The sequence below is a fragment of the Dermochelys coriacea genome, chromosome 2 (genome assembly GCF_009764565.3).
Source record: "Dermochelys coriacea isolate rDerCor1 chromosome 2, rDerCor1.pri.v4, whole genome shotgun sequence".
NCBI lineage: Eukaryota > Metazoa > Chordata > Testudines > Dermochelyidae > Dermochelys > Dermochelys coriacea.
The window spans coordinates 221209634-221228368 of record NC_050069.1 but is presented as its reverse complement, the minus strand read 5'-3'; the positions used below and the strand labels follow the sequence as shown (position 1 = coordinate 221228368).

At 41.1% G+C, this 18735-nt stretch overlaps 1 protein-coding gene across 2 annotated transcripts in view; it reads right to left on the bottom strand.

Annotated features, from left to right (window-relative positions):
- COL28A1 (collagen type XXVIII alpha 1 chain) overlaps nt 1–18735 on the bottom strand; it is a 143875-nt gene that overhangs the window by 114573 nt on the left and 10567 nt on the right. For both annotated transcript variants that reach the window (XM_038390002.2, XM_038390001.2), the window contains exons 6-11: nt 16690–16743; nt 16096–16137; nt 15265–15291; nt 10769–10813; nt 5620–5664; nt 1429–1482 (exon numbers count right to left, since the gene is read on the bottom strand). In XM_038390002.2, coding sequence (XP_038245930.1) covers nt 1429–1482; nt 5620–5664; nt 10769–10813; nt 15265–15291; nt 16096–16137; nt 16690–16743 — 267 coding nt within the window. The remainder of the gene's footprint in view (nt 1–1428; nt 1483–5619; nt 5665–10768; nt 10814–15264; nt 15292–16095; nt 16138–16689; nt 16744–18735) is intronic.

The window sequence follows — 18735 nt, the reverse complement described above, 5'->3', positions numbered from 1 at the left end:
TCTCTCAGAACTCTGGGTGACTTTGCAGAGCTGGCAGTTAGGAGAAATATTTTTATGTGTACACTGAACTAATTTAATCTAGAATCAGTGAGAGAAAATTAATTTTGAACACTCTATGCCACTTTTTTACTGAGTGTCTTTTCAAATTAATACTATGCTGGTCTAAGGCTGAATTTTGCACAATCTGCACCTAAGACCAAATGCAATTTTATACATATGCACATACAAATATATGTTATATACACACATATAAACTAAGAGGAAAGCACCAATACACTTCAGAAGAAGAAAATGCAATATACAATAAGATTAGCTGTTAATACTGTCCATGTACTGTCAATGTGAAATTACAGAAAGAATCCAAGACTTCTAGCTTTTGCAAAGCTTAAATCAGGATTAGTAGAGACATGGCTATTTTGCCAATGCATGAATAGTTTCTTTCAGAACTATCACCCTTTTTTTTTTCTTGCTGAAATAATCGACTATGGGCTTCCTTAATTTTGTTTGGCATGAAAGATAGACAAAAAAGAACAAGAAAAGCCTCTGTCAGGAAAGGAAAAAAATTAACAGACCAAGATTCCATAATCATTTATATTATAAATATTTTCCACATATAAAGCTGTTCCTTTGTGTCTTCAACTGGACTTGTTGCCTCAGGAACAAAACATGAATATATCCCAAATTGCACACCCAATTCCAATGGAACCTAAACATGGAATTTCATTCTTTAGGCTGCCCATAGTTCTGCTGTAAAATGGATAACTTGCAGGTGTTAACCTTAGCCCCTATATTTTGAAACAGATGTTTGAGGATTTAACTGTACAACACTCATTGAAGATAATGGAAATTTTATGAGTAAAACAAATACATTTGCATAAATCAATTTGCTAATAATTTGTGAACAGGAAGAATGCCTACATTCCTCTGATACTTGGACCAATGAATTCTAACTAGCTCTGCTTACAACAACTCATTATTTCTGAACAATCTATCTTAAATAGGTCAAAGGCCTTGGTCTTCATTCAGGACCAAATCTTCATCTAATATTTTTTTAATGCCATTTTTCAGTTCTCAGAACACAAAAAAGCATCACATAAATACTCAACTCTTGTTAAGAGATCTTTCACATCTGAATATCTCATAACAGCAAAACAGAAACATATCAAACTACTTCAACAACATTCAAGCACAAAATATTTCAGCCTAAAAAGTAATTTTGTAGCAAACTGCCTGTACGAATTTAAAACCAGAGAGCCTTGTCAGTAATGTTAAGATTTACCGTACTGCCCTACCGTACATCATTCTCCTGCTGAGCACACCACTGTCAAGAAACTCATGACATCACAGTGATAAAACTGTAATCTAGCATTCTGATAGAGCTTATATTGCACACACTCCATATTCCACACAGACTGTTCTATATCTTACCTTATTTCCTTGAATACCTTTTGGACCTGGCTCACCTGGAGGTCCACTGATTCCCTATACGAAGATAAATACCATAGAATTAGTTTTCTTCAAAGATACATAAGTTTCTTTTGAATGTTGTCTTGAACACAATTCAGTAAAATATCTTTGGGGCTAGAGCTGTCTTTGTTATACATTTGTACAGTGCCTAGCACAACAGATCCCTGGCCTTGAAGTGCTACCATAATATACATTAATAATAATAACCAGCTCTTGCAGAAAGAATATTTTACTTTTACATATAATTTGCATGTGTTTAATTTGGAGCTTCTTGTTCCTCTCTTTCTCCAGTTCTGGACTCTGTGATACTTCCATACTGCCCTCTTTGCCTGGAATTCCCTTCCCAAGCAAGTTCACTAAGCCACCATCTTCTCTCTCCATTCAAGTCTGTAAATAAATCACTTCTGTGAGGCAAGCTATCTACTGTTGAGCTGTGGTTTATTTTGATTTTCTGAAAAACATTGCACTCTGCAAGATACTTTTAGAACTAGTTGTTACTGTGGCCACAGCTGTGTTCTCAGACACAAGGAAAACAATCCTCTGACTTCTGTGAACAGTATGTAAGGTACCCAGTCTGCAGCACTTATACAAAGGTGTGGGGCATGAGTGTGTCCATATCCCAAATGGGTGGTCAGGCTGCTGGGTGCAGATTGATGAGTGACTGTGAGAAACAGCCAAAATGTGGAACTGACTGTTATACATCCTATGCGTACAGCCCTTAAAACTCTCCTTGACACCCAAAGTAGATCTTTATCTCCATAGTCCGCTACTGGGAGTCCCAGGACCATTTGGCAGGTTGCCCATAATGGGGTTGTGAAGTGCAATTCATCGCAGCTCCCAGCAGCAGAGCTAATCACCAGATCTTTGTGTCTCTGTCTATAGGTATGTCTACACAGCAAAGGAAAACTTGTGGCTGGCCTGTGCCAGCTGATGGGCTCGTGGGGCTGTTTCATTGCTGTGTAGACTTCCGGCTTGGTGTGTAGCCCAGGCTCTAAGATCCTGTGAGGTGAGAGGGTCCCAGAGCTTGGGCTCCAGCCCAAGCCTGGAAGCCTATAAAGCAATGAAACAGCCATACAGTCCAAGCCCCATGAGCCCGAGTCAGCTGGCACAGACCGGCTGCTGGTTTTTCTATGCTGTGTAGTCGTACCCTATGAGGCCTCATGGAGTTTTCCTGTTAGATGGGCAGAGATATTCATGAGCAGTAAAGAGGTTTCAACCATGGAAACTGCTTTTTATTACAGTAGAAAGCTTGGGAAATACTAGAAAAATGTATGCAGGTAAAAAGAAAAAAAACTAGAATCCAAAATGCTCAGTTTCCCTGAGGGTACAAACATGTTCTCCCAGCTATAAATCACACCAGTGCTGAAGCTGCAGTACAGGAGTGGGAAACCTATATTTATTGACCACCCAAGGAACTGACAAAACCAATCTTTTAAAGGAGGATAAGTATTTTAATAATGGTGACTGACAATTTTATGTGACTAGTAAAGGCAGTCCCACCAAAGATTAAATCAGACTTATTCATACCAAATTAATTTGTTTACAAAACTTGTAAAAGCCTTAATTTTGCACCCTCTGTGGCAGGCTTGGCAAAAATATCAACTTATTGTACCTCTCCCTTGCTTAATAAACCATACCAATTGCTTTACAAACCATGCAACAACACACTAGTACCCCTAAATATTCGCAAAATAATATAGTTCACAAATTATTTTTAAAAAACCCATCATAACTATCAGCAAAACCACAAAACAGTTAAAGTTCTAAAAGGCAAATTATCAAATCACACAACCTAGCAAAGAATCCTCCCATAGGAACAAGGGGTATAGTTAATGTTGTCTGAGTGTCTCCTTTCTGACTGAGGTTGAGACTTGTTGATTTGCTCAGGTAAAGCTGGTAACAGTATGTGTGTTTGTATGTATGTAAATGCTGTACTTTATGCTGTAGTTCCTTTATGCCTTTATGCTGTACTTCCTGGGCTTTGTCATTCTGAGTTGGTTATTATTTGCCACTAATTTTATGTGTTTAAATAAAAACAAATTCTACTCTATTCTGTTAATAAATGAGAGCCTTGTACATTAAAAAACAAAATAATTTTTAAGCCTATGAGAACACAAACATTGAAAAGAATTCCTAACAGAAGTTTTGGAAATCACATCACTCTTTTTGATGTATTTGTCTTGGTGAAAAATAGATTACCAAGAAATGAGTTGAAGAAACGTCTGTGTTGTAGAAAATGTGCAACAGGGATGGCAGGGAATCTAATAATGTAATTTTCTGTAAATGAGATAAATCACTATCCAGTTTATTGTTTGGCATGTTCCTTTTGGTCACTGAAGGGACTTTATTCCCACTGGTAATTATTTAGTTGCCATAGTTCATAGTTACAGTAAATTGCTGAACATAATGGATTAATCCTCTATTTTAGCATAACATTGATCTGTTTTTATTTTCCAGCTATTTTTTGCATCAGAAGTCTTCCAAACAAACTGAATGTACACCATAATATACTATAATATGAATATAATATAATTAATATAATGTACTATAATATTAACAATTCCAACATTAGTTTTGAAACAAGGGTATCACAGAACTAAAAACTACACTGACTACTGTACATTGAAAAGAAAAAAATATTCAGTTCATTATGACTTCACCTAAAAATAACAGGGTTGTTTTCCTACTAAATTGTTCCTAAGTTATTTTTTACCAGAATTCAGAAATGGCTCAATTTGTAACAGTTAGCAGCTGGGTATTTTACAAAGAATGCATAACTGAACACACATTGCATGGAGAGTTTAGTTTCTGTAGGCAAATGGTGACTATTTGATTTGTCTCATTTTATGATAGGTCTAAGTCTCTCTGATTCATGGTGTTTCAATCTAGAAATAGTTGGGCTGAGTGCAGAAGTGGAGTGGCTCTATGCACTTTCCACAGTACCAGAGCCACTAGGGAGACACAAACAACTTCCTGAGGTCCCCACCATACTAAGCAAATATCTCCAGATCCCTGTCCTCACTCTTTCTCAGTAGAAGGACTGTGGAAGTTACGGGAGGGGCAGGGGCAGGGTAAGAGAGAGAGAGGGAGCTTGGAATGGGGGATTGGCAGCCATGAAGGGATTCTCCATCATCCCTTTTCAAGCAACAAGAAGCATCTTCTTATTAATGGGATGGGACCTTATTCTGACTCATCACTCTTGCTACTGAAACTGTCATATTAGTGTTTAGGATCTATCAAACCTGTGTGCTGCCTGCACTGCTATATGGGTCAGAAACCTCTTACAGATAGAACTGGAGCGGTTAGAGACACACCATAGGCACTGTCAGTGCCAAATCCTAAGCCTAAAGTGGTTTGACTTTGTGTGAAATGCCAAATCTCACAGAGATCTGGCCTTCCTCCAGTTGCTCATTACATTCAAAGCAGCACTGCTTGCTCTTTGGCCATGTCACCTGGATGACAAAAATACGCCAGCACACTATGCTCTCAGACTCTCCATCAGCATGCAAAAGTGTGCATGCCTTGACCCTACATGGCGTCACCTGTGGGGCTGCCCCAGAGATTCGTGGATTTGCAGGACTGAGCCAGATCTGGGAACTTTACTCTACAATGTCTAGTATGATGCCATCAACTGTGGTCACTGGCTGATGCAATGGGTCCTCAGTAGACTATGCACATTTGATGACGATATTGGCATTTGAGATGCTCAACCAATTCCATCTCTCCAGCTATCATTCATCTGGGCAGTACTCTGCCCATCTTGCTAGGATATCAGGGAGGCTGCCATATATGGTCGTTGAGGGGTAAAGCCTTAGACTCTAGCTATGGGATTTGGCAGTTACATAGGTGCTATGTGGTCAGCCTAACAGGAGAAACATCTCCCACAGTATGTGGAAAACTCTACAGTTGAGGAGTCCAACTGAGCCACACAGCTCTGGCTAGACTGTGTGCGAGATACATAGCAGGGGCGAGGATTTGGTCATAAAAAATTTTCTGAAATTCATAGAGTTGCCATGATTTACTTTACTTCTCAAAATGTGCAACTTTGCAGAGTTTAGCAATAAAATGGATTGTGTGATAAATACAGAACAAGGTTACAGACAACAGCATAAGTAGCACTCTTTATTATTTAATAACTTTCAGCTCACTCACCTGTGGTCCTCGCGGTCCTTTAGGTCCAAGAGGGCCTTCTAATCCCTGTGTGGGGGGGAAAGTAGCAATGTATACTTTATCAACCAACTGCATTTAGAACCACATATTGCTAAAGCACAATATTGGAAATGTAGCCCAAATTGTTTTGTTCTTTATAATATACAAAAAGACCAGATTTGTTTATACCATGTCTCTACTCACGAATTTCCTCCGGATTTCATTCCTTACTCCACTGTGGCTATGTCTACACGTAAAATGCTACAGCAGCACAGCTGCACCCCTGCAGCTGCGCTGCTGTAGTGCTTCAGTGTAGACACTCACTTCAGCGACAGGAGAGCTTCTCCTGTCACTGTAGTTAATCCATCTCCCCAAGAGGCGATAAAATTCTTCAATCAACCTCACGCTGCCTACAACGGGGATTAGGTTGGTATAGCTGTTTCCTCAAGGGTATGAATATGTTATTTTGTTTTTAGTAATTCTCTGTTTTTCCTTTGAATTGTCTCTTGATGTTTGATCAAACACTTTTATTATAAAAAATATAGAAGGTGGCTTAGGGTATGTCTACAGTGCAATGTAAGCCCATAGTTGAACTCAGGCTCAAGCCTGACCCTCCTTCCATCTATACACAAATCACCCTAACTCAGGGTTCAGACCAAGGACCCAGGATTCAAGTTCTATTGGTTTGCAGTTTAGATGCAGCTCAAATGGAGAAGTGCTCTCGAAGTCTGCCAATAGTATCCCACAATCCCACAAAGTAACTTTCTTTGTCCTCTGGACAGTCAAATCTTCCTACACTGCCCATGAACAAAGGGCTAGAGTGGCCACATTTTGGGAGAGCGATAAGAAATCTGGGATATGGTTAGTTGGATTCAGACCAACATAATGCAGTGTAGATGCTGGAGCCCCAGGGTTCAACAATTCCTAACCTGGGGTTACAAATGCATATTGATGCTCAAGGCCTAGGTTAATGAGCCCAGGGTCTGTTAACTCAAGTTCTACTAATCTTAGGTTTATTTTGCAGTGCAGACATACCCTCAGAAATCAATCACTGTTGCTAGATAAGAGTTAGTTGGTTGCTTAACTGGTTGTCATCTGATACATGTCCTGAATCTCAATTTCTATTGATATATCTGATGGAAAATCTTTAACAATCCCAACAGTGATCATGTTCTCTCTGTGATACAGAGATTGAGTCTGATCTCACTTGAATAAGTTTTACACTGCCGTAACTTCAATTGACTTTAACCTAGTTACTTCAAACTATGCAGCAGAAGCAGAAGCAGACTTACAGTTTTCAATAATCATAAAAACCTTTATCTTCAAAAGTAAAAGTGCATTTATCTTATTAGCTCACATATTTATGCTCCATAAAAAGGCATTTACTAGTTACATCTACTGTCCAGTTCTAGTGTAGTTCATAAATCTGTCTTTCTGCTGTACTAATTTTACACTAGTTACCAGAATGCACACTTACAGTGTTTAACTCCCATCAATTACAATTTGCTACCCAAGTAAAAAAGAATTTTAGGCCAATCCAGATGTTCCCCTGTTTTTTCCTCCTCATCCTCTCTTCATTCTTTTATATTTCTACATATACAGAAGTCAATGGATATGGCTGTCCTTTCCACAGCATGTGTGTTGTTTTGATCTTGTAATTGTCCTGATGAATAAAGCAGTGACATCTAAAGCATTACATTCCATCAGCTATTTCCTCATCTTGAAATACAGTAATAAGATTTGTCTCAAAGAAAGACCCCCCAGATCATGTGAAATAGCAGGGGTTCAGAAATCTCTTTAAGGACAAGTGAATCAGAAGAGAATGACATTGAAGAAACAGAAGAGTTGCATATCTCACATGAAAAAAGAATACGAGTTTGGGCAACATGCAAAGTAGTAGGAGACTACGTGAAATGTGTATTAAGATAAAAGGAAGTTGTTCAGAAACTGGCAAACAACATTGACAAAGCAGCCCAGGAGATCGGACATAAAAACCATACGCCAAGACTACAGAAAGCTAAGCAGAGTGTTCCTCCTGTTATTTAATTGACAGTGATGAAAAAAACATTTGACATCTGTAAAGGATCTGTAAATAAATTATAATAGATTAAGCACTTTAAGAAGTTACTGAACAGACCAGTCATAGACACCCACAGAATTACCAGCTCAGTGCACATTTGAAAAAATAGATGAAGATCTGCCAACCACCTCTCAAGAATTTAAAAAAAAAATCTGTGCTTGTGGAAAATCATCAGAAATTGAACACACATAAGAGTGTCAAGAGCACAACTCCAATAATCAGAAGTAAATTTAGAAGCTGCAGTGATTGACTTTGCAGTATAATAGGCAGTATTGTTGGCTGTCCAGGAGGAGGGTTTATTTTTATTTCTTCTAATTAATTAATTACACTGACTTCAGCAGAGCATCTGATGTTTCCCACTGCCTGAAAGTTGGGTTTCCCTAAATGCAAATTAGACTAGAATATAGACAATGGCTCAAAATGCAGAAAACTTGTCTTGATTTGAAATCGGAACTGTTTCTAACCATTTATCCATATTCTCAGCGTAGATTTGACTCTACACACACTTACCACCATGATTTGTTTCATTCTAGTGGTTGCTTTGCCATATCTTCATATGATTTTGCAAATGTGCATCAAATCATTGTGGCTACTCATGGTAGCAAGCACTATACCCAGTGGTTAATCCCTGCAGGATCAGGCCCTCACATGCCTGGATATATATAATGTCTTGAACTTTTGAATCTACAGTACTTAAAAGTATGTCCTAGTTGCCAACAGAAGTGTTTCACAAACATCTGCTTTGTTAACTTACATCAAATGACTGCTCTATAGGCACTAAGAAACTTTCCAGTTTTGCCTCTGATAAGGTGTACATATTACAGAGACTAATACCGAAGAAAAATTGTAAATATTTTGGTAATATGATGTCATTACAAAGCTAATTGATACCTCTTAAGAGTGACCACTATTCCTTTTATGTCAATTAATTTTAAATTGCTTTTATAAAAGTCTAATGCGTTTCAACCTACTCATAATGCATGTTTATATAGAAAGGGCTAGGCTGTATTGTCTTTCCCATGGGCCTGATTCAAAATCAATAAAGTTAACAGGATGATTGCTATTGTCTTCAGTGAGGTTTGGCTCAAGCCCTAATCCATCTGTAATTCCCTTTACAGTATATATTCAAAAATAGGAACAGAATATATACAGTGTGTAAATGTGTATAATTAGGGGCTGTGCATAAATTAGGTAAAGTATGGCAGGGGTCCTTAATTTTGCATGTTTGTTTCAGTGTTACAAAGTGTTACAAGGGGTAGGTGAGTCTTGAAAATCACCAAAAAATGTGTAATGGAATTTATGGACAGCACCTTATAGATAGGGCTGGTAGCAGTTTCTATTATGGTTGCCGACACTAGAAATTAAAATTTTCAGTTCCTTATAATTTTGCCAGACTCTAATTGTTTGGGATGAATTTTTTCATGCTGGATATCTTCCTCAAGCAGTTGAGCTCTCTCTGAGAATGAGGCTAGGGGAAAATATATTACTTTGCCCATGTTAAAAAGTTCTGGTAACCTTTTCTTTGAAAAGTTCTAGCACTCCCATGGTTTGGAGCAGGGACATAACATTTGCAAAGGGGGAAGGATTTGTGTCAGAGATATGTCTTTTCTCACCCCAAGGAAAATCAAGTCATCATTTGGCCGAATTGTAAACCATTGACAAATCGTGGTTTGTACATGCTTAGTAAAGATTTCTTTGATTTTGGCAGCTAAAATCTCTGAAGATTTTGTCCACACTGGGTATGATCTAGCCCAGGGCTGAGCAGAACTTTCCCAGCAATTGCAACTTAGGGCTGTTGTAGCCTGTGCCAGGGCCAGGCACTGGAATTGAAACCAGAGAGACTCTCTCCCTGTGCTGCTTGCTGGGCCCAAGCAGCATGGAGGAAGAGAGGCTTACTTTGAATTCAGAGGGGACAAAAGACAACTTATGGAAGTGTGGTCGGAGGTAGATTGGGACAAGAAATGTGGGGGTGCGATTGGGACTGGAGGCTGGGAGCAAGTTGCCGATTGGGATGGAGGGCAGACTGGACTGGGAAGGGAAGTGGTAGGGGTGATGCATTGGAAGCCTGTGGGGAGACTGAAATCGAATATAAGATGTGGGTAGGACACTTGAACTGGGAACCATGGGGCAGCAGGAATGGAGGTAGGGGGAGAAGAGACAGATCTGACAAGGAGCCAGGAGGTGGGGGGGAGAACTGGGACTTTCCAGGCAGAGAGACTGGGCCTAGGAGCTGGAATGGGATGGACAGGGAGACTGTACAAGGGAAGGAAGACTGGGACTGGGAACTAGTGTGACTGGAGAATGTGTGTGAAGGGAAGAGGGACAGAGAAATCAGACAAGGAGCCAGGAGTGGGGAACAGAACTGTGTGGACAGAAAGGCTGGGACTGGGATGAAAAATCTGAGCAGTGGAGACTGGGACACACTAGGTGAGGAGACTGGGAGTAAGAGGAGGAGCTGGGGTGAGGAATAGATGGGACTCTGACAGGGACAAGTTGGAGGAATAGGGTAGAAAGGGTCAAGCTTATGGGGAACAGCCAGAAGGGTCCAGAGCCTGGAATGGAACCCAAGATTCCTGAGTCTCACCATTCCTCTGCCGACAGCAAATATCTTCAAAACCCACAGGCAAACTGTCTCATGCCTCTCGAATGCTGGTCCACATAGCGGATGACAACCTACTACTACATTAGGTCAAGTGGCAGAGGTTTGTGAGGTGGATATAAGGTTTCCAGCCCTGCTGGCAACTCATGTGGGTTCCAAAATGATGGCACATGATGGAATTTCTGGAGTTTTAGTTCGCTTTTAGAAAAACTAGGAAATTTTACACACAAAAATACTGTTTTAAAATAACATTACTAAGGTTTCAAAGTCACGCTGTCAAAAGTTAGGAAATTCCAGATTTAAGAGTGCCCGTACAACCCCAATTCATCTGCCCTGTGTGTATATGCATAATGATACATTCTTTAATCACATGATCCCCACCTGCCTCATGCAGTGCACAGGTTGATGGTACTTATATATGTGCTCCACAATTAACACCATGGACAACATTTTAATTAAAAAGTTGTACTTACTCTGTCCCCTTTTAACCCTGGTGTCCCACATTCTCCTCTTTCACCCTATAAAAATTTAAAAATTTTATAATTGAACAAGATTTTTTGATTAAATAAAATGAATTATATGAGTTTGGGTATATTCTGAAGACATGTAAGCACTGTAATTATATCAAGTTCTGCAGAAGTTCAGTTCTACTTAGCATATCTAAATTTCTCTTCCTAAGACTATACATAACATAACAAGTCAAGATATACCACATCTACCACTCCCCCACATCCATAAGTCTTGTTACCCTGTCAAATGAAGCTATTAGGTTTGGTTTTGTCATGATTTTTTCTTGACAAATCCATGCTGACTTGTCAACATAAGAGACAGGGGTGCATCTCAGGGTCCATGGGTAAGATTTCCCAATGACAACAGACCTGCTCCCTTAAACACCCCATTGACTCCTCAGCCCGGGGAGCAAGGACCCACTGAAACCCAAAAAGAAGATGACACAGATGCTAGAAACAAGGGACAGATGTGATAACCTTTTACTCCTGTGGACAACAGGGACACTCATTTTAATACTGCCCCTACATGGAGTGTAAGTTCGGGCAGGTCTGGACAGGCAAGAATAAGGCCACAGGAAAAGTCCAGAGAAAGTCACAATCCCAGTGGAAGTAGAAGGCCAACAGACTCTGGGGTGTGACCAGACATTTATCCGAGAACAGGTAGCTGAGGTGACAGGGAAACCCAAGAAGGGAAAAATCCCAATTAAATGTATCCATTGCAATGTTCTATTGGGTATCCCACTAGGACAATAAGATTTTTGATGGGCTCCAAGACCAGATGAAGGTATGAGTCTCTGCAGACCTAACCTACCCTGTAGGCTGAGACTGGTCATATTTCCCTGAGCTCTTGCAGAAGCTTTCCTTTGCCCTCAAGGAAACTTAGGAACTCAAGGAAGATACCTCAGAAGAGGTATTAGGCATCCTGTTCCCCTTTAAGAACCCTGACCTTCTTACCTGCCGACCCAAGGAAAGAAAATCTTGGAAGGAAAAATTGGTAGCTGGGAGAGAGAGGAGGGAGGTGGTCCCTTCCATGGCCATAATACGGACCACAGATGCCAGAACTGATACCACTGATGATGATGACCCCAGAGAAAGACCATCCATGAGACAAAATATACCACCACTGCTGCAAATGGATCCAGAGAAGTTAACTGTATTCTCGGAGTTTCAAGTGGAGCAAAGGAACGATGAGACCTTGAGCTGAGCCTTCGAACAGGTATCCATGGTGGACGACAAAGAGGTAGACCCCCTAAAGGCCAGCTGTATCCACACGTTGCCCTCAAGGAGTACTTATTATACCATGTAAACTAAGACAAGTAGATACAAGATACGGCTGCAACTGTTAGTACCTCAGATACATCACCGTGAATTGCTGCACCTGGCACATGCAACCCCATGTGCAGGGCATCTTGGGAAAGACAAAACACAGTCTAGGATCCTGGCCTGATACTTGTGGCCAGTAGTCTTCAAGGAAGTTGAGAATTTCTGCACCTCCTATCCTGAATGTCAATTCCCAAGGGAAACCCAAGAGCCCCACTAGTATCTCTCCGCTTGGTGGAGACTACCTTTGAAAGAGTGGGAATCGACCTTATAGGTCCCCTAGAAAAGAGCACCTCAGGGCATCAGCACATACTTGTCATCATGGACTATGCCACCAGGTACCCATAGGCCATACCACTATGTTCTACAGATGCTAAGACTATCACCAAGGAGCTGCTGAAGATCTTCACATGGCTTGGGTTTCCCAAAGAGGTCCTGACAGTCCAGAGGACAAATTTCATGTCCCAGCTGATGAAGAAAGTATGGAAACTTTTAAAAGTCAAGGCCCTGTGGAGATCCATGTACCACCCTCATATATATTGCCTAACAGATAAGTTTAGCCAGACACTTAAGAGGGTGCTCAAGAAGTTCATTGCCCAGGACCCCAGGCACTGGCAACCATTTGCAGCCTTACTTTTTACCATCAGAGAGGTGCCCCAAACTTCCACAGATTTTCACCCTGCAAACTGATATATGGACAAAAACTGAGGGACATATATTCAACCTGGTATGGCAAACCTGAGAAAGACAAACACTGAGAGCTGAAAATGTAAGAGATTGAAGGCTATATGGGTATATGCTAGAAAAACCTGAAGGAAGCACAGGGACAACACACAGTATAACAAAGGGGCATGGATGCATATCTTTCAACTGGGCGACTGAGTCCTGTTACTTCTTCCAAGCTCAGAATCACAGCAAATGGCCTAGTGGCAAGGCCCTCATGAGGTGATAAAGGAAGTGGAAACTGTGGAATACTTGATCAGACAACCAGGAAAAAAAGGAACAACAAATCTACCACGTAAATGTATTGAAGCCCTGGAAAGGCAGGGAAAATGTTTTTATCACACCAAACCCTGAAAACTGAAACTAGGACCCCAAGGTAAAGACTGCCTAAAAGAAGGTTTGGTGATCCTTGGGGAAAAAATTAAATGATAAGCAAAGGGAGCAGGCACTCCAGCTGCTGGCTGCTTTCCCAAGGGTATTCTCAGCCCTACCCGGGAAGATGTTCCGAACACAACACCATATTAATACAGAACCTGGTAAGGTAATACAAGAAGGGTTCTGACCAATCCCCAACAAGTTGAGGGGGGCCACTGAGAAAGAGATCAGAACCATGCTGGAACTCAGGGTGATAGAAGAGTTCCAGAGTGACTGAAGCAATCCTATTGTGCTTGTGCCAAAGCCCGACAGTTCACTACATTTCTGCATAGATTTCGGAAGGTGAACACAATTTCCAAATTTGATGGCTATCCCATGCCCTGAGTGGATGTTCTTAGACCAACTGGGAGAAGCCCAATATATCACTGCTTTAGATTTGACAAAGGGGTACTGGCAGATCCCCTTAACACCAGAGTGTCTGTAGAAGACAGCCTTTTCTACACTGCTAGGTCTATTCCATTTTAAGACCATGCCCTTCAGGTTACACAGGGCAGTGGCCATCTTTCAACATTTGATGGACCAATTGCTCCAACAACACAGCCAATATGTGGTGGCATACTTGGATGACATAGTTATCTACAGCAAAGGTTGGGACTCCCATTTGGACAAGGTAGCCACTGTCCTCTGATCACTGAGAGAAGCCAGATTAACAGCAAACCCTACTAGATTTGCTATAAGGAAGGAAGAAGCCTGGGACATAGAGTCAGTAGAGGACACATCTGCCCCTTGGTGGACAAGATTCATGTCTTATAGGCATACAAGACCCCCATGACCAAAAAGCAAGTGCATGCCTTCCTAGGCTTAGCTGTCTACTACCACCGATTCATATCTCATTGTGCAACCGTAGCCTCCGCACTAACAGATTTGACTGAGGATGCTGCCCCAAGATGGGAGTTGTGGACACCCACCTTGAAAGGGCCGTTCAAAAATTCAAGACCACACTCTGCAGACACCTATTACTGTATAGCCCGAATTTAGAAAAAGAGATTGTATTACAAATGAACGCATCAGAGAAAGGGCTAGGGCAGTCCTTTCTCAAGATGTCAATGGAGAAGAATGCCCGGTAGTATATATCAGCTGGAAACTCTTCCCCTCGGAGAAAGCATACTCAGTGATATAAAAAGAGTGCTTGGCTGCCCAATAGGCAATAGAAGGCCTATGGTACTCCCAGGAAGCAGGTTCACGCTAGTTACGGACCATATGTGTCTGTGCTGCCAAAATCTGATGAAGCAGACAAACCCAAGGATCATGAGGTGGTACCTGTCACTACAGCCTTATGCCTTTTGGATACAACACCTGGTGGGAAGGATGCACTGTAATGCTGATTTTCCATTCAGGGAAGGCACATATTTCAGCCAAGGCAGGGCCTCGGCCTTGCAGGGGAGGACCTGTAATAGGGTCTACAAACCCCATACTGAGCAGAGGCAGAAGGGGGAGAGGAGTCTCTCCTACCTACAGGCAAGCAGCCTGACCACATCCCCACGCAGCTGCCACAACTGCCAATCATGGAGGCAGGCATCTACAGCTGCAACCAATGGGGGGAACAAGGCCTGCTATAAAAGGAGAGAGCTCAGAGAAGTAAGGGAGGCAGAAATGCCTGGGACAGTGAAGGGGTAACACCAGGCTGCTTTCAGAAACGCAGCCAAAAAGGACTGAAGCAGACCACTTGACCTAATGAAAGGCCAGGAGCCAAGAACTGTCCTAACCAGGGGCTAACCAAAGAAAGCCAGTCAGAGGGCAGTAGAGACCCCCCCTGAAAGATCACATCAAGGACCAGTGATGGCCCCAATCCTCCAAACACACATATGATTAACTTTACTGACATGAATAGTCCTACTGATTTCAGTGAAACTGCTCACGGTAGTAACATTTATATGTGCATATGTGTTTGTAGGGACTTAAGACAGAACCTTCTGCTGAGTCTCCCCTGTGAATTTTCATCAAGTGACTATCTGGCCTTAGGCTCTCCAAAAAGATCTTACCTTTTCTCCCTTGTTGCCAGGATCCCCCTATTTAAAAAAAAATAGATTAAGAAAATAAAGTGAAGATACAGCACATACTTAGATTACTAACAAGAAAAATATAGATAATATTGTCAAGTATAATGAAGTTTAAATATAGTTGTAAGAAAGTCCATTTAAGTTGTCATCTTCTGTAGACTTCAAGAAATGGTGTTGTCCCCCTCCATACACTCCCTTCCCCCCATAACAGTAGATAGACAAATATGTCCTTTACCAGAAAAAATCTACTGCATTCCTAGCAAATATAATTTCTACCCTAGACTGATTTTCAAATTAGATTGAATTATTGCATTACTGTCAAGTTTATTGACTGTGAATCTTCAAGAGTTCAAACTAAGGGAATACCGGATGAGGGACCTATTCGTGGCAACTATACAGAAGAGATCTTTACTATGCGAACTTCAGTTCTCCCTTGCAAATGAGTATAATGCTGGTCAATGCAATACACTGTTACTTCAAAAGTTCCTGTTATCACAAGGGCCACATCTTAGGAAAGCCCTTAAGCACATGCTTATCTTAAACAGGTGCTTAAAGTGCTTTCCTGAATACAGATGCTTTTCTGAAGCAGGAACTAGTTCAGATATGTATTATAAATGATAATATGAAACATCTGCATAAAAATTTGAAATCTAGGACTAGATTCTCAGCTAGTGTAAATCAACATAGCTCTCTTCAAGTCACTGGAGCTATGCCAGTTTATACCAGGTAACGATTTGGCCCTAGCTTTCTCAATTATGATATAATATTCTCAAGAATAGATCTTAATAAGGAAATACTAATTCATCTACATACCTCTTCACCTTTTTCTCCACTTTCTCCTTTTTGAGAATCACCCTGTCAAGAACAATGGAGCCCAATCAAAATATGCAGCACTGTTTTACCAAACATTACCAAATTAGAATCAAAATATACTGACTGAAAATCAACACCAATTTTAACTTAAAGGGCTCCAACTTCTCTTCTACAATGAAGCATATACAGTGCAAAACTTTGACAACACAGAGAGCTAAAGCACAGTTATTAGATGCCTGGGATCTTAGGCCCCAATCCTACAAACTGTTCCTAATAAACAGAGCCCGGAGGCCGCACAGAGCCTCATTGACTTTAATTCAGCTCCACAAAGGTGCAGGGGTCTGCCTGCAGAGAAGAGCTTGAAGAACTGGCATCTTAATTTGTGCAGTCTGATAAGGATTTAGATTCAAATACTATCCTTGTATGCAGCTCCGATAGATTTCAACAGGATCCTTTGAGGGCAGAATTCCATGCTTGAAGATTGATTTATGGCATATTGTACTGTACCTTTTCTCTGCTTTCCCCATTTGCATAGTTTGAATAAAACTAGAAGAAATTGGCAGTAATTTTAAAGAGAAAACTCTGTCAATTTACCTTGTCTCCTTTTGGTCCTTGCTCACCTTTATCCCCTCTACTACCAAGTCCTCCCTTAAATAAAACAGGAAAAATATTATGAACATCCTAATGATATGTTTCTGGTTTCGTTAAAACTGTACCAGGAAGGAAGGCAACAATGGTGATGGCAAAGGTTTAGGCAAAAGTTCTACAGTGAAGCAGAGAGAGAAAAAGAAGGAGCTTGGACAGGCATAAGACTGTTTTCATTAGTCTGATAAAGTTCCTTGCTCAGTATTAGATTACTTTAGAGGGATTCTTTACCCATGCCCCGTATAAATATGTTTTCCGTCTTCAACATTAGCAAAATAGAATCCTAGTAAACCTAATGAACTAAGGTGCAACAGAAAACATAACACACTTCCTCGCTGCTACCTTTCGGAGACATTCCAGTCATTTTTGACTAGTATTGTCACATAAAGAATAGGAATTGTTTTAGCCCACAATAGTTGTCTCTGCTCTGTTTTAAAGAACAGATTAATGACAACATTCTGCAGCTCTAAGGCCAAGAATTCTTCCCAACACCTTCCTGGTCCATGAGACCAAGTGTGATGTGGCTTGTGCAAAGGGCTGGGCTGGAAAAGGAAGCAGAGGTCCTGGGATTCTTGTTACATACCGTACTGTGATCTAATAATGTTGGACAAAATAACTTAAATGTCTTAGACATTAAATTCTGTTTAGAGATTACAAAAAGGTGGAGGAAGGCTCATTTCTGGACTTGTAAAAAGAAAAGGAGTACTTGTGGCACCTTAGAGACTAACAAATTTATTAGAGCATAAGCTTTCGTGAGCTACAGCTCACTTCATCGGATGCATTTGGTGGAAAAAACAGAGGAGAGATTTATATACACATACAGAGAACATGAAACAATGGGTTTATCATACACACTGTAAGGAGAGTGATCACTTAAGATAAGCCATCACCAGCAGCAGGGGGGAGAAAGGAGGAAAACCTTTCATGGTGACAAGCAAGGTAGGCTAATTCCAGCAGTTAACAAGAATATCAGAGGAACAGTGGGGGGTGGGGTGGGGGGGGAGAAATACCATGGGGAAATAGTTTTACTTTGTGTAATGACTCATCCATTCCCAGTCTCTATTCAAGCCTAAGTTAATTGTATCCAGTTTGCAAATTAATTCCAATTCAGTAGTCTCTCGTTGGAGTCTGTTTTTGAAGCTTTTTCGTTGAAGAATAGCCACTCTTAGGTCTGTAATCGAGTGACCAGAGAGATTGAAGTGTTCTCCAACTGGTTTTTGAATGTTATAATTCTTGACGTCTGATTTGTGTCCATTCATTCTTTTACGTAGAGACTGTCCAGTTTGGCCAATGTACATGGCAGAGGGGCATTGCTGGCACATGATGGCATATATTACATTGGTAGATGCGCAGGTGAACGAGCCTCTGATAGTGTGGCTGATATGATTAGGCCCTATGATGGTGTCCCCTGAATGATATGTGGACACAGTTGGCAACGGGCTTTGTTGCAAGGATAGGTTCCTGGGTTAGTGGTTCTGTTGTGTGGTGTGTGGTTGCTGGTGAGTATTTGCTTCAGATTGGGGGGCTGTCTGTAAGCAAGGACTGGCCTGTCTCCCAAGATCTGTGAGAGTGATGGGTCATCCTTCAGGATAGGTTGTAGATCCTTGATGATGCGTTGGAGAGGTTTTAGTTGGGGGCTGAAGGTGATGGCTAGTGGCTGTTCTGTTATTTTCTTTGTTGGGCCTGTCCTGTAGTAGGTGACTTCTGGGTAATCTTCTGGCTCTGTCAATCTGTTTCTTCACTTCAGCAGGTGGGTATTGTAGTTGTAGGAATGCATGATAGAGATCTTGTAGGTGTTTGTCTCTGTCTGAGGGGTTGGAGCAAATGCGGTTATATCGTAGCGCTTGGCTGTAGACAATGGATCGAGTGGTATGATCTGGATGAAAGCTAGAGGCATGTAGGTAGGAATAGCGGTCAGTAGGTTTCCGATATAGGGTGGTGGTTATGTGACCATCGCTTATTAGCACCGTAGTGTCCAGGAAGTGGATCTCTTGT